Raw genomic sequence first — 16,593 nt, 5'->3', positions numbered from 1 at the left:
CAATCGAGTTAAGCCCATCAACATGCCTAGAGCAATGTAAAATGTCCCTAATGGGTTTGCTTCTTGAATAGGCATGCCCAACATCATTATTGAAAAGTCTTGTGAGAAACTTGATTCAATCATGTGAAGGTGTGTTGATACAAACATTTCTAAGGCCGGCAAGGCTTTCATCATGAAGTTGTTAATGTGACATATATTTTTAGCTTCTTGTGGGTAGCCCACTGGCACTACCAAGAGCCTTCCACTTCAATTATAATCCTCACTGGAGGCACTAGTGCTCTCAACATCCTTCCACCTCGAAGTTATGTTCATTGGAGGCACTTTAGTATTGGAATCACCTTAAAAGTACATGAAGGTAACCACTTTTATAAGGGGGTTACTTTTGAATTGTTACCACTTTTATAAGGGGGTACTTTTGAATGACAACATTTTGAGAGAGAGAGAGAGAGAGAGAGAGAGAGAGAGAGAGAGGCTACATGAGGTCACGCCCATGTTCAAAGACAAAAGCTCTCATTCACACTAGTTTGGATGGAAAGGGGCTACATTGTGTAAGCAACTGTGTGTCTATATATAGATAGAGAGAGAGAGAGAGAGAGAGAGAGAGAGAGAGAGAGAGAGAGAGAGAGAGAGAGAGAGAGAGAGGCACTACAAGCTCACAAACAAGCTCTCATTCATACTAGTTTGGAAAGGGAAGAGGCGACAGACTATAAGCAACCGGTGAAAGCAAAGTCTCTCTCTCTCTCTCTCAGTGTGTATATGTGCAATATGATGAAGCAGCATCAGCAGCAGGCGTATTACCCATGGCCGTCGCCCATCAAGAGACCCACCAGAAGCCAGCTGAAGAAGACGTTCCACAACTTCCTCTTGACACTAGCTTGCGGCCTCACTACCCTTCTGGTCCTGCGGGGCACCAGCGGCTTTGAGAACGGATTAATCTCAGACTTAAGTCACGGATCGGATAATCACCACCATCATCACGCCATCGCCATTGATCCTCCTCCTTCCACGACTGCAACAAAAAGAATCCTCGCTGATAACTCCATCGTCGGGAAAGAAGGAGAAGAAGCAGCTGCAGGTGCTACACAAGAATTAGATCAACAAGATGAAGACTTTGATGATAATCAAGGCAAACAAGCACATCAAGTAAGTTTGTTATTGCCTTCAACGTCATCACTCCAAGAGAACTCCTCGTCAAGAGAGTATGAAGCCAACCTTGTTTCTCATCCAGCCACACCCAACGAAACAACACTTTCTAGCAGCTCTTCTCCTGATGATCGGAAGGCTACACAAACACCATCACCTAGTAGCTCTTCTTATGGCAAGTCTCAAGCAATACCACCACCTAGTACGTCTTTCAAGGCCAAGCCTAACATCCTCTTAGTCACTGGGTCTCAACCAACCCCTTGTGACAACCCCATCGGTGATTACCACTTGATGAAATCTCTCAAGAATAAGATGGATTATTGCAGGCTCCATGGTATCAAGCTTTACTACAACATGAACACCTTAGATCAAGACATGGGTGGGTTTTGGGCCAAGCTTCCTCTTTTGGAAAGCCTCATGCTTGCACACCCTGAAGTGGAATGGTTCTGGTGGATTGATAGTGATGCCCTATTTACAGATATGACCTTTGAGCTACCAATGGACAAGTATAATGATCATAATCTTGTGCTCCATGGGTGGAAAGAATTGGTATATGGGCAAAAGAATTGGATTGGTCTCAACACAGGTAGCTTCTTAATTAGAAATTGCCAATGGTCCTTGGACCTCTTGCATGCATGGGCACCCATGGGAAGAAGAAGAGATGAGGCAGGAACTCTTTTATCCAAAATGCTCTATGGAAGACCAAATTTTGAGGCTGATGACCAATCGGCCCTTATCTACTTGATCACCCGTCCGAGTTCCCATTGGGCAAACAAAATCTTCCTAGAAAACACATACTATTTGCATGGTTATTGGGCTATTCTTGTGGATAAGTTTGAAGAGAACATGAAAAAGTTTCACCCTGGATTTGGAGATGAAAGGTGGCCCTTTGTGACACACTTTGTTGGGTGCAAACCATGTAGTAGTAAACATAATAAACTTGGAGAAACTACAATAGAGAAGTGCTTAAAGCAAATGGAAAGAGCCTATAATTTTGCTGACAACCAAGTGATGAGACATTATGGGTTTGAACATGAGAGCTTAGATACTTTGAAATTGAAGAAAATAAATGTCTAGCATGGAAAAAAGAATGAATTCCATCTTCACAAGAAACATTGGGCATAGGCTCTTACTACATCTCTTATAATTGTATCAAACACATCAATTCAAAACAACTTGTTGCATGATGTTTCATTGATAGCATATGTTATTGTGATTTTAGCTTTACAAATAGTATCATATCACATTTCTCTTGTTATATGATGCTTTGTTCATTGCATATGTTGATGTGATACACATAGCTCATACGACATTTCTTATCTTACTCCCCCTACGTGCACTACAAGTTAACAAGAATAAGCCATGTTATCTATAGAAAACTTGCATATGTGGTTTTATAGCAAATGATTTAGCATTCCTTGAGTTGCATCCAAAAGAAATATGCAAGTTGTTAATGCACTATGGTATCAATGTTAACATAGCTAAAGAATTTGGCTACCTTTTTATGCAACAACCAATTACATGACTTGTTTGATTTCTAACTAACAAATGAATGTAAGGTTCCTAAGTTAAAGGAGATTGCACAATAGGCAAATTTACTAATAATTTAAAATATCAAACAAAAGAATTATTACTTGCATGATAGATCAACACTAGTTTGGTAGCATTATATGACATTTTATCATTATGTTGGTTTTGTGATAGGCACAAAAAGGAGGTAAGATTAAGGCATGACATTCAAACTTAAGTGTGAACATTCAAAAGTTAATTTTAGCTTCTAGAGGTAAGAGTAAGGCTCAAACTCAAGCTTGAGTCTATGGAGGAGCATTTTTATTATGGTATACCATTTAGTTGTGTTTTTGGCAAAAAAAAAAAAGGGTGCTAAACACACTTACAATAATAAAAATGGTGGCAAAACGAATTTCAAAACACACTTACAATAATAAAAATGGTGGCAAAACGAATGTAGGAGGTCACAAATGTAGGAGGGATTGTCTAAGTGACTCCTAAGTGAAGAGGTTATTCACACTATCATTCAATTTTGGGTTAGCAATACAAGGGTGTCTCTAAATAAGAAGGATGTTTACAAGCAATACCAATAAGTCAAAAAGCTACAAATTTAATCCATGCAATTATTTGCAGCTTATCGAGGTATGTCTACATGAAATGTTTTTACCTTCATAGTATAACTTACCCTTTGCCTTATTTTCTTCAATGAATTTTCCACGATAAAGGGTTCTTTTAAAGATTTTTTAGACACAATCACTGCAAATAGTTTATTATAGGTGGATCCCTACAAGAGAATCAAGAATATGTTCAAATTATTGAGATTTATTAGTGTGATTTTCAATGAGTTTGATGAGCTTTTAATTGTAATGGCTGAAACTACTACTAATATTGTTCTACTTTTTCCGTTAGTAATTATTTAATAATTTTTTCATTGTGTTCTGATGATGTAGACAAAATTCTTCATGAGCTTCAAAGAGCAACATCCCTGCATTGATGTCGGGTTTCATGCTTTCTAGAGCCTGAAGCCCTTTTCTATTAGAAAATGTAAGGAGAGAAACACTTGCTATTGTGTTTACCATACAAGAATTGATTTAATGCAACTTATGGTAAGATCCATGAGGATGGACATAGAAACATTGCAAGGTGACAAATATGGTTGCTCATGAATGGCCTATAGGCTTAGTACAAACAAAAAGTGCATTGTCCATGAAGCCACCTTTTCTTTAGTATCCAAATTATGGAGGTTAGCAATATGCCCAAAGAAACTATCACCCAAGGCACAGGTTTGCATCCTTGCTATAGTTATGCAAGAAATGTCCAATCCTTTATTTTTTCCTCGTGAGCTTGATGCAACAAATCAAGAACTAGTAAAGTGGAAGAGTTTTGACTATGTCATAAAAGACATAGGAGAATGTAAAATACAAAAACGTATAAAACAAGTCTACAAGAAGACAATTGTGAAAGATCTTATCCTAGTGTTTATATAACATTTGAAAGTGTTCATCCCCATATCTTTTGAAGTTATTGGCAAGGTACTCAATTCAAAGAATGCTTGAAGAATTTTTCGCATGATGTGGTCATGTTTATTGTTGACTTTGTAAAGTATTATATCTTCAAGCTACATAACAAGGTCCAATCCATGCATTGGTATAGGCTAATGTAAAGAAGAAATCTATCTTTTATATTTTAGATGACAACATCATGATACACTATTCATTCAACATTGTTTTATGCTTTATTATCAGTGCCTTGTGTCTCGACAACTAAGGTTTTGCAAAGGCACTAGGTTTGGTTAGATGGAGCAACATTTCAATTTAAGACAGCATAACCATTTTAATTCATTGCAAGGTGACACTATGTATTTATTGTCAACTGTAATATTAAAGATTTCTTAGTGCTTTCGCAGCATTGTGTTAGCATAATGTTCATCCTTGTCAGGTATCTATATTATTATTCAATGTGAGTACAATGTGGCAAACTTGTTACTTCTATTTAGCACTACTTATGTAATATGTCAAAGGTGAGTACTCAATGCTATTCTATTTTGTGAAACTATTTTTAGTACTCTCAATCACAACTCTATTAAAGCTATAAGTTCGTGTTAGTATCTTCCCTATTGATATGATTTGCTAGTATTCTTTCACATCGATACTTTTCTATGGTAGTCTTTTGTGTTAGCCATTTGTAGTAGTGCTACATGTTAGCCTTTGTTAACATCAATTCACACTCTATGATATCTATATTAGTCAATGTTAAAGCTAATTACTAGTTATATTCACATTTAGTACTATGTGTTATATACTATTTGTATTGGTGTTCTTCTTTGCCAATACTATGTTCAAATTACGTCATAAGAAATTTTCGTCTAAGTCTATTGGTTTGTGCTACTACCATGTTAGTACTCTAGGATAGTGCTTCAATTTAGTCTTGAGTACGATATGTGTGAGTACTGTGGTAATCATGATATAATTTCTAGGCAAGCAAGTGACGAGAAGCTCTATGTAGAAGGAGTCAGAGAATTCAATGTCAATTGGAAATTGGGTGGTAATCTTCGACTCAATTGTATATTCAATTGTGACACTAAAGCATTACCATTGCAACCTTTTCCATTTTGCACAAAAACAAACAATTGTTCCAAGGCATTAGTTTATGTCACATGAAATGGAGAACCACTAGCCTACAATAGAAGGAGTGACCAAATAAGTCACATCTTGATAGAATTGGAAAGCCATATGTCCAATCGACAAAAAAGTGTCCATTTTTACACTTTATATTGCCTCTATGTATATTTGACAAGCTATCAAAGTTTCCTATCAATTATATATATACTCACTCTAGATTCAATACACCTATTGATAAGATTGAGGAGATATTATTTTCATTAGGTGTACATAGAGACAAGGTTAAGTTTCAAAAGGACTAGAATACATAAGGTCTAATGTATGATGTAGAAAGAATCAACAAGTGGATCAAAGGCAAAGAGATTCCTGAGAAATATGATTGGTAAGCCATAAAAGTTAAAGAGGGAGCTATGGAAAGATTGGTGTAGGTGTAGTAAAAATTTAGAAGAAAGATATCTCAGTCTTAGCAATGCTTATATCAAATTTTGGCATTCTTTTGATAAGCAAGTGAATGCTCATCGAGGCAAGGTTAAGATTCAAAATAACTAAAAAACATCAGGTCTAACTTATGATGTAGAAAGTATCAAAAGGTGGATCAAAAGCAAAGAGATCCATGAGCAATACGATTGGTAAGTCATTAAAGTTAAAGTGGGAGTTATGGAAAGATTGGTACAAGTGTAGTACAAATTCGGAAGAAAGATATATTAATCTTAGGAATTCTTATGTCAAATTTTGGCATTCTTTTAATAAGCTAGTGTGTATAACATTGAAACTATCAATAGATCACTCCACTCAACTTGAATTCCATAGCATAGTCATCGATGATTTTACGAAGCTAATTGTCAATGCATGGGGAGAAACCAACATCACCCACTACATGGTACCTTTTTTTAACTTTACTACTTATGTATTCTTTTCTATTTCTATAATTTGGCATTTCAAATCTTATGTCAACAACCCATACTTTTATAGCATATATTATATGCTCACTAATCACATTTTTTGGACAAGTATGGGACTTTGGAAATGTAGAGTACCCAAGGTATGGAGAAGCAGAATTATGAGGCTTGTGGTGTATACTTTAAGAATAATTGTCATGGAGTTGATTGCATCAAGACTAGCTACCTTGTAGAAATGTTTAATTGATTTTACATATGTATCTTTGGCTACCTTTTAGAAATGTTTAACTCATTTTATATATGTAACTTTGGAAAAAGCTACCAAATTGTAGGATGATTTAATTGATTTTACATAGGCATCTTTGGTACTTCATCACGTTAGAGAATACAACGGCTACCAGACATTGCCTAAATCTATCAAGAGGTAGGAAATTTAGGCATATAACAAAGAAATCTGGTGAAAAGCATCTATACTGAATATGTATACAACATGATGTATGACAAGGTGAAGGGAAGGGTCAAAATGGGCACATACGTAAAACCATGTGTGAATCCTCTTAAACCCTTTTTACTATGTTTCATATAAATAAGGTTTCTTCTTGAGTTCATTCTTTACTTCACACTTCCCTTGCTCTATAGTCAGTGTGGCAATAATAACATTTATCAATTTCTTTATTTTTCCTCTTCTAATCAATCTCATGGTCCCCACCAAGAAGACCACATGATGGCATCCACTATTATTCTAGGCAAGGAGTATTCACTAGTGCACCATGTCTAGGCAAGGAGCTTCCCAATTTCCCTCAATGAACCAACTCGACCAATACAACTTCCTCATCTAGTGGTCCTTCCTTGCCTCATCAATACAAAGGTTTGAAGCTCCTCCCTCAATCAATCTTAGAGATTTTGAAAAGAGCTCATGATGAACAAGAAGACTCTTGCAAAGATGAAAAGAAAGCCAAGAAGAGAAGCATGATAACAACAACAAGAAGATGAATACAAGAAAGGGAAATACCTCTCCCAATGACAAAGGTAACAATAATGATGGTGAGGGCAACAGTGGTAGTGGAGGTAAAGATAGGGAGGAAGGGGAAAATGGGATTGATAGGCTTGAGAGTGGGAGAGACAGCTATAAATAATGAAGAGGAAGGAGAGATGAAGTAACTAAGAGCGTATATACACACAATGGAGACTTGAGTACACAGAGAAGTAGGGCTAAAATCATCATCATCATCATCATCTTCTTCTTCTCTTTCCACATCAAAATGACTTAGTCTACAACATGATAAAATAATAATATGTAAAATATATGTACACATGGTCACTAGGTGTGAACCATGTAAGAGTAGAAGAGATAGCATAATGAATGTGTCATAAACAATACTAGACTACATGGCATATTCCACTTGTGGAATCACTTACACATTCTCCATGTCAATTGCCTAATGTGCTAGTAAGAAAATTATTATTGCATCACCAAGGCATGTAGTGGATGCCACCTCATATGAAGCTCGACATCTCAACACTTTCCCTTGATCTTAGCATGAGCTCATCTGATCCAATAATGTTATACTAGCAAAGCTTCTTAGCTCCCAAGGCCTTGGTGAAGATATTTATAGCTTAACCCTCTATACTTGCATAAAACAAGTCAATATTATATTTAGAGCCTATTCTCAAGTGAAACAGTAATGAATCTCTGGGTTTGGTCTACACACGATACACTAGAATCTTAGCCAATTGAATACTACTAAGTGTTGAGAGTGGAAAAAGACTGAATTTTTGACTGATTTTTTATGGATTTAGAGTGATGTATGGTTGTTAATGGAAGTGTTTGAGAGTGATTTGGATGATATTGATTATATTTTGGAAGTTAATGATGATTTTTAGTAGAAATATGAGGCTTTGTGATGTTCTGAAAGGTTATGTTGAGGTTCTGATTAGTTCTGATACCTTTTGTATAACTTCTATTTTGTTCTGATTTTCTTCTGTATGAAGCATGGATTGATGATTGATGAAGGTTGAAATCTTTTGAAAGCTTATTGAATAGTTTTTTATAGTTTGGAATAGTTTTATATGAGTTATGAGGATCTGTTATTCTCTGATGACCTTCTGTAAACCTCTGTAAACCTTCTATAGAGTCTCTATCTCTGCTCTATCTTTGCTCTGCTCCTATTCTGTTCTGCTCTATAGATCTTCTATAAGTGTTCTGTAGAATGTATGTGTGACTTTGGGAAAGTTTTCTAACTTCTGGAAAGGATGAATCTAAGTTCAAAAGAGCTAAAAAAAATGGAAGAAGCAACTGCTGAAGACTGAAGAGAAGATTGAAGTGACAATGGCAGTAGTGAGCTATGAAGAGACACTATAGTGGCTTTGGTGCCCTTTCATACCTCCCATGCCTCTTGGGAGGTGCATCCATGACCTAAGAGGGATTATTAAGTGTCATTATTAAGTATTTTAGTGAGGAGATAATGTATTATTGAAAGAGAGAGAGAGAGAGAGAGAGAGAGAGAGAGAGAGAGAGAGAGAGAGAGAGAGAGAGAGAGAGAGAGAGAGAGAGAGAGAGAGAGACAAAGATAGCCAATTCTATCAAAACAGTGCATCTGTATATGAGAGATTCAGAGAGAAAACTATGAAGACATTGAAGATGAATACTATGTGATTGATTTCCATTCAAAAATGGTGTATTCTTTTATATTCCTTGTTTTGTTGATGGATTCTATGAAGATGTTGAAGATTATGGTTGATTCTATCAAATCCGTGGGAGATATCTACTATGGTGCTATGTGAAGAATTTATGTTTTCTTTGTTTTGGTCATCAAAATAATGAAATAAAATCTTGTTGATGTTACAAGATAGATTATCTTGCAGTAGAATCCCCCTTTCCTTGGTGTCTCTCTTGGGACTCCATGTTTTTTGTGTGCAGTCGGGGAAACTTGCTATCAACAAGCATCAGAAGAGGCTGAAAATGAAAGAAATGGCATTGCCAAGAAGAAAAGAATTCAATGGATGTTTGCAAAGTTCCTTCTCCCACTAAAGAGTTGGAGATTCTCATTATCAAAGCCACTTTCCACAAGAAGTTCATCCCACAATGGCGAAAACATATTATCATCATGATGCAAGCTCTATGCGGTGGACTATTTCCTCTTCCTGTTGAAGCAACAGAAACTTGCATCTTGGTGGCAAATTGTTTGGAAACAAACTGAAGAGCAGAAACAGAGAGGATGACTATCCATGCAAGATTTGGTATTCATTGAGAAGTTTTCAGGCATCATCAAGTGGGAGATCGTGAAGAAGCTTCAGGAGTCGTGGTCTATGGATGTTCACAAAAACAAGAAGGAAAAGAGTTGGAATTTGTTTGTGGATGCTCAAGAGCAAGATACGTGGGATGCCTCGTGCACTGACAATCTTCTGTTTGTCCAATTAGCAACCCATTGGAAGTTGGTAGACAGAGTGTTTTTCACAACGTACACTATTGAAACCATCAGAAGTTGGCATTATTATAATGATGGCATAACAATGATCCTAAGAAGAATGAGTTTTGATACTTTCAGAGAATGAATATCTCCCCCTTTGTAGTGGTTTGAAAACCGAATTCAGAGATGTTGAAAATAAGTAGAAGAGATGTTGGCCATAGAATCCCCTAGAGACTGAAGCCTCTCTCTAATCCTATTCTGTGAGTATAGACCAGCTGGTTGGAGCCAAGCCCCTGATGAATGACACAATCAAGAGGCAAGCATTAGAACAAGTCCAGAGGTATGTGAGAAGAGAGAAGGCAAGAATCAAGGCTGAGAACAAGCTTGTAGCAGAAGCCTCCTTTGACGCCCTAAAAGCACTCTTTACACAAGTCCCCATGGTAACTCAAGGTCCCCTTCCTAGTCAGATGCATCCTAGAAATATTGATGACAGGCCAGCAAATGTAGTTCCATTGCCAATTTTTAAGGAAGAGTACAATGAAGACCCTGATCTTCATATAGCAGAATTTATGGTAGCATGTGTGGCTAACAATTCTAGAACCCCTGAGCATTGGTTAGCAATATTCCCCACCAGTTTCAAAGGCGCGGCGTTTCAGTGGTATGAGAGACAAGAATTAGGAACTTTTGGCACACGGGACGACCTGAAGTTGGCCTTCCTCACTAAATTTAGGCGTGAAGATTTTGAAGAGCGGATGCGAGAGGAGTTCATGAACCTAAGTCAGTCCACTGGAGAAAGAGTAGAAGCTTATGTCTTGCGAATGGAATCCATCCTAAAGAGATGGACTAATCATCATTTGGACGAAGGTATCCAGAAATGAGTGTTTCTCAGATGGACTAGAAGTTCACAAGTTCGTGGAATTGAGAAGACCATTCAATCTGCAAGCTCTAGTGGAAGGTGCAAGATTGTATGATGAAGTTGAAGCAAGGTTGTCAATTACTCCATGAAGAGGAGTCTTACCTCCTCCCATGCCAAGAATGGTATACCCACCAAATGCAGTCCCAGGGACAGTTCCCTATCCCTATCCCCAGATGCAAACAATGACACGATATAATGCACCTAATCCACTATGGTTGCCATAGACGACAGTGCCTGAAATGATGGTTCAACCACAACAACAGTGGCCTCAAACAGTTTCTCCAATGGTGACTCAAAAACAGTGGAAACCTACCAACTGGAATCAACAATCCCAAGTCTCAACAAGAGCTCTGAATCAGAACCAGAACAGAGGATCCTCTGGATCAACCCAACCAGTGTATGTAGTAATTACAGAAGCTTCACAAAACCCTATAACAAGTACTTCAGGAGGTGAAAATTTGAAGGACTACTTTTCCAACTCAGTTGCAAGTATCAAGAAAGAGCTTATGGATGTGATTACAGAGCAACTACAAATGTTGAAGGTGAATACCGCTAATATATCCACCCCTGCGGGAGCTGGAAGAGATGTGATGCGTTCTAATACATGGTGCGGAGAGTGTCATCAAGTGGGACATTTAGCCACTAAATGTACAAGAAAACCAACCATTCCTGGAGCCTTTTGTTCCTATTGTTTGAGGAAGAACCATACAGAGGATATTTGCTCTCTCAAAGAGATGCACGAACGAAGATAGAAGGATGAAAATGTAAGATTCAACTTGCTAGAATCCAAAATGACAACACAGGATATTCGACCAAATTCTAGGGAGTTTGGTCCTAATTTCGATCCTAGGAGGTTTCCCTCTCAAAGTTACGGAGGATGACAATTTGGCGATGGTCAGAGATCAGAGGTGGAATGCTATAGGTGTGAAGAAAAGGGTCATATCTCCTCGAATTGTCCAAACCCTAGAAGATATATGGATTACAAGCCCTTATGCAGCCGATGCAAAGGAGAAGGCCACACTGCAAAGGAATGTCCAAGTCCAGCCCCTGTCAAGGCCAATGCCACTGATAGCCAACAAAAGGTATAAGAGCCTGCCTCCAATTTGGTAGAGTTGGAAGTTGCCACTATCACGTGCACCAAGAACAAGGAACCAGTTGTCGAGAAAGAGAACAACTCTCCTACCAAGACTATGAAGTTAAACATGCCAATAGAGAGACAGAGCAGTAAGGACAAAATAGTGTAGTACAGAGCATTGTAGTGCCACAGAGAGTCATAGAGACAGTCCCAAAAACAGGACCAGAGGTCCAAGAAATAGACGATACAGAAGCACCTCTGAAAACAGAGAAAGTGCCGATGCTGCCATTACTAGAAGAAAAAGGAAAGATGAAAATGGGTATAGCCCCATTCCCCAGCAGGTTGGACAAGCCCGTGGATCCTATAAAAAGAATATGACTTGGTAAAAGACCTAGACACTTTTAAACCAAACTTAACATTCCGATAGTTGCTGATGCTGTCTCCCAGCTACCAAAAGAAATTCAAAAGCATATTGACAAGAAGACGTGGACTAAGAATTGCTTCTTCAACAGCGACCAAGACCAATAAGGCCTTGAAGCCCGAAAAGGAAGTAGATGTGGCTAACGCCTTTCTAGATCCTGGAACCCCGGAGATTAGTTTATGGATAGAAGGATGCTTTATTTCAGATGCATTGATTGATGGGGGCTCATCAATAAATATAATGAAGGATGTGACAATGAAGGACTTAGGGTTGCAAGGAATTCAACCTACATAGTGGCTTATCAGATTGGCAGACCAAAGCAGAATTAAATCGTTGGGCATCCTCCCATACGTAAAAACAACCCTTGCAGGAAGAAACTATTGGCTGACATATTTGGTGGTCAAACCAAATTCTTACGGGACCTCATACCCTCTGCTCTTGGGAAGACCTTGCCTTTTTGAAGTGAGAGCTAGGATGGACTGGTTCAAAGGAACACTAACCCTAGGCAGAGGACCCAACAAAGTGGTTTTGAAATTGTATGGATTGCAAAAAGGCAATGGATCCACATCCATCGAAGTCATAACTAACTCCTCCAACGAAGTAACAGATGGTACATCAAGAGACGAAGAGATTGTTAAATAGATCTTTCCCAAGAAAACAGAGGCACAGTCCCTAACAATGGGCACTGTAAGCCAACTATCAAAGGAAGCAAAGTCTTTGTCCATGGGAGAATACCTCTTGTATTAACTTTTGAAATCACCTCTGACAGCGAGATAGAAGCATGGATGTATTGTTCTTCCTATTGCATGTCAATCGTGGAGACAATAACAGATACAGAAGCAGAAGCAAAAACAAACACAGAGGTGGAGGATTTGTTATTCGCCTACAGAGCCTCTACAAAAGTAGAGACAGAGCCTCTAGAGGAAGAGGATGAAAATGATGAGGAAAAAAACGAAGTAGGATATGAAAATGCATATGAAAATTTTCCTCTGATAGCGGACAATCTTGTTGATGGCCCTACAGAGACCTTAGAGGCCGAAGATCTTGGGGTGTTGGAGGGAATGACCATGGTTCCATTTGGATTGACCAATGGACCACAAAGTATGCGGAATCTTCATAAAAAATGGATCAAAGGCATATAAATTAAGTTCACTAGTGGCTCCTATCGCCCTGACCATTCATTCTGGAGAACAGATGATGATGATGCCCCTTGTCAACAGAAGCCAGAGCCATTAGAGCCACAGCTTCTAGAAGGTCCGTGCTATGTGACATTCCTAGACGCATCCTCTGAAGATGAATCCCTAAGTCTAGAAGAAATCACCACTCACACAGAAGCAAACAAAGCTCTGATACCCTTCTAGTAATCTCAACAGACAAATGAGTCATCCATTCAGAAGGAGGACACTGGTTCTAGTGGAACATCAGACGATGACACTATTCCCTTGAAAGAGTCAGACCTCTATCCAAAAGCAATCCATGGGACATTTATCCGCAAAGTGGAAGGTTTTAGACAAGTGACGTTCCTGGATACTCACGGTACTGAATGTCACTTGACAGTGGGTCTCAATCTTCCAGAAGAAGAACTAGTGGTCATGCAAGATCTACTAAAGGAAAACTTAGATGTGTTTGCTTGGTCATATAAAGACCTAAAGGGGATTGATCCCATAGTATGCCAACATCACATTGACCTAGAGCTTGATGCCAAACCTGTAAGGCAAAGACAAAGGCGTATGAATCCTAATTATTTTACTCTGGTAAAGGCCGAATTATTGAAGCTCCTTGAAGCTGAGTTCATTTATCCCATGGCTAATAGTGAATGGGTTTCGCCCATTGTGATAGTACCCAAGAAGAATGGGAAACTTCGAATATGTGTGGACTTTCGGAAGCTCAATTCGAAGACAAGGGAGGATCATTTCCCTATCCCTTTTACAGACCAACTGTTGGAAACAATGGTAGGTCATGAGTTGTATTCCATCTTGGATGGATTCAGTGGATATAACCAAGTCCAAATTGCAGAAGAGGACCAATCCAAAACAACCTTCACCATAGAATGGGATATCTATGCCTATAGAGTGATGCCGTTTGGGCTCTGTAATGCTCATGCCAACTTCCAACGAGTAATGATGGCTGCCTTCTAGAATCATTTGCATGATTTCATTGAGGTGTATCTTGATGACTTCTATGTCTATAGCTTAATATGAGAGCATTGGGGACACTTAGAGGAGTGTTTTGATAGATGCCGAGAGTATGGGATTTCTCTCAACCCCGACAAATGTGTCTTTGGCGTTTCATCAGGAGTTCTTTTGGGCCATATTGTCTCTGCACAAGGGATTGCAACAGACCTAGTGAAGATTGAGAAGATTGCCGCCTTGACAGCACCAACAAACCTCAAGCAATTGAGAGGATTTCTTGGCCATGTGGGCTACTACAGAAGATTTATTGCACATTTTGCAACCAAGGTAGCCCCTCTACACAATCTCCTAAGAAAAGATGCGGATTTCCTTTGGACTGATGACTACGAAGGAGTCTTTAATACCCTAAAATAGTGCCTTATCCAAGCACCTATTTTGCAGCCTCCTAATTGGACGAAGGAGTTTCATGTGCACACAGATGCATCAGTCGAAGAGGTAGGTGTTGTCCTATGTCAAAAGGGCCCCTCTAAATTACATCAATCAATATATTATGTAAGCCAAAAGGTCACTGATAGGGAAGGAACTACACAGTGATAGAGCTTGAGTGCTTGGCAATGGTGTTTGCACTATTGGAGAAGTTTCAACACTATCTATTGTCAACGCATTTCAAGTTCTACGTGGATCATGAAGCCATGTCCTTCTTGATGAACAAAGCAGATGTCAAAGGATGACTGATGAGATGGTTGCTCCTATTCTAGGAGTTCGATTTTGAAGTGATCACTAAGCCTGGTTGTTCCCATGTCTTATCCGATCATCTATCACGGATCCCTCAAACTACAGAAGAGGAACATGAGGATCCAGACCTTCCTAATGCTTCCTTATTTCTAGCTGAAACAGTTACTCCCTGGTATACAGACATAGCCAATCTCCTGGCAACTTAGCAATATCCTCCTAGCATCTCAAGCTGTGAGAAGAAGAAGCTTCTATTAGAATCAACCCCCTACACTTTGCTAGGCAATGCAATGTACAAGAGAGGCAAAGATGAAGTGCTGAGAAGATGTGTTGCAGGGGACGAAATCAACATAGTATTGAAAGCATGCCATGATGAACCATGTGGTGGACCCAGGAGAAGCAACAACTAGGAAGGCTCTATTAGCATGATACTGGTGACCCACCCTCCACAAGGATGCACATGACTAATGCAAGAGATGTGATGTTTGTTAGTGAATGGGGAGACCCACCAAACAAGTGCTATGCCACTGCAACCTATTCTTTCCCTAAAGCCGTTCGAGAAGTGGGGGATTGATTTTGTGGGTCCCATTGATCCACCCACTAGACGGAAGCAGAATAGATACATCTTAGTATGTATGGATTATGCCACAAAGTGGTGTGAAGCTAAAGATCTGAAGCGGGACGATGGTAACAACGTAGCTCTGTTCATATACGAAAATATTATCACCCGTTTTGGCAGTCCCCTCGAGCTGGTAAGTGACAGAGGTACTCATTTCCTTAACAAAATCATAGAGGAGCTGACAGAGCTCTATAAGATCCACCATCGCAAGTCCACTCCTTACTATCCCAAAGCCAACGACCAAGTTGAAGTCACCAATCGCATCCTTTGCTGCTCTTTCCTGGCAAGAACAATTGACGCACATCGTCACGACTGGGATGATCGACTTATAGAGGCCCTCTGGGCGTACAGAACCTCCTATAAGGCAGCTGCAACACAGACCCCGTTCTAGCACATGAAGCCCAGGTATCTCCTTTGATTTTTCACAAACCCGTAAAAAATACAGAAAAATACCTTAAAACACTTAAAATTATTAAAAAATTCATAAAAAGTCAATTAAAAAAACAAAAAAAAATTATTGAAAAAATATTACTAAATTGGGTAATTTTTTACTTTATCTTGTTGATTATAATATAGATAATTAATTACAAAAATTTAACAATATTTAAAAATCTTTTTAAAATTCACTAAAAATTGAGGAAAATTGATTAAAAATTCCTTAAGAATCAGAATTAAAGTTAAAAAAAGCACCAAAAAATCCATCAATGCATTTGACTACTTTTGGAATATTTTATAAGTTGAAAAAGCCTTGGCACATGATCACCCTATTATTTTTGGACCCAAATGATAAAAATTTAATCTAAATTCATAAAAAATTCATTTTAAATTCCAAAAATAGGCTACCAAATTACCAAAAAGAAAACATATCCATTGTTGACACCTGGTGGTTTCATTCTTAATTAGATTTGATTGATACCCTAATAAATCATATATATATATATATATACAAAAAAAAACAAAAACAAAAACACATCTAAATTATAATTAAAATAATAATAATAATATCACCCAAACACTAATCAACATTATCTGAACCAAATGTGATCCCACTAACATTGCCTTGATATTTATTTATTTTTTAAATATAATAAGGTGTTTTATTTTTTTCAATCAGTG

The 16,593-nt window shown here is 38.3% G+C and overlaps 1 protein-coding gene across 1 annotated transcript; it reads left to right on the top strand.

Annotated features, from left to right (window-relative positions):
• Positions 1-575: 575 nt before the first annotated feature.
• On the top strand, positions 576-2,320 carry LOC148027900 (putative xyloglucan 6-xylosyltransferase 3). Its single transcript, XM_087688964.1, has one exon. It carries the CDS (start codon positions 757-759, stop codon positions 2,218-2,220), a length of 1,464 nt encoding a protein of 487 aa, XP_087545090.1. The 5' UTR covers positions 576-756; the 3' UTR covers positions 2,221-2,320.
• The last annotated feature ends 14,273 nt before the right edge of the window (positions 2,321-16,593 follow it).

This window comes from Lygodium microphyllum, chromosome 12 (genome assembly GCF_053477565.2).
Source record: "Lygodium microphyllum isolate KBCC chromosome 12, Lygodium_microphyllum_v1.1.10, whole genome shotgun sequence".
In the NCBI taxonomy this organism is placed as follows: domain Eukaryota; kingdom Viridiplantae; phylum Streptophyta; class Polypodiopsida; order Schizaeales; family Lygodiaceae; genus Lygodium; species Lygodium microphyllum.
The sequence above is the reverse complement of the archived record's forward strand: the minus strand, read 5'-3'. Positions and strand labels throughout refer to the sequence as shown.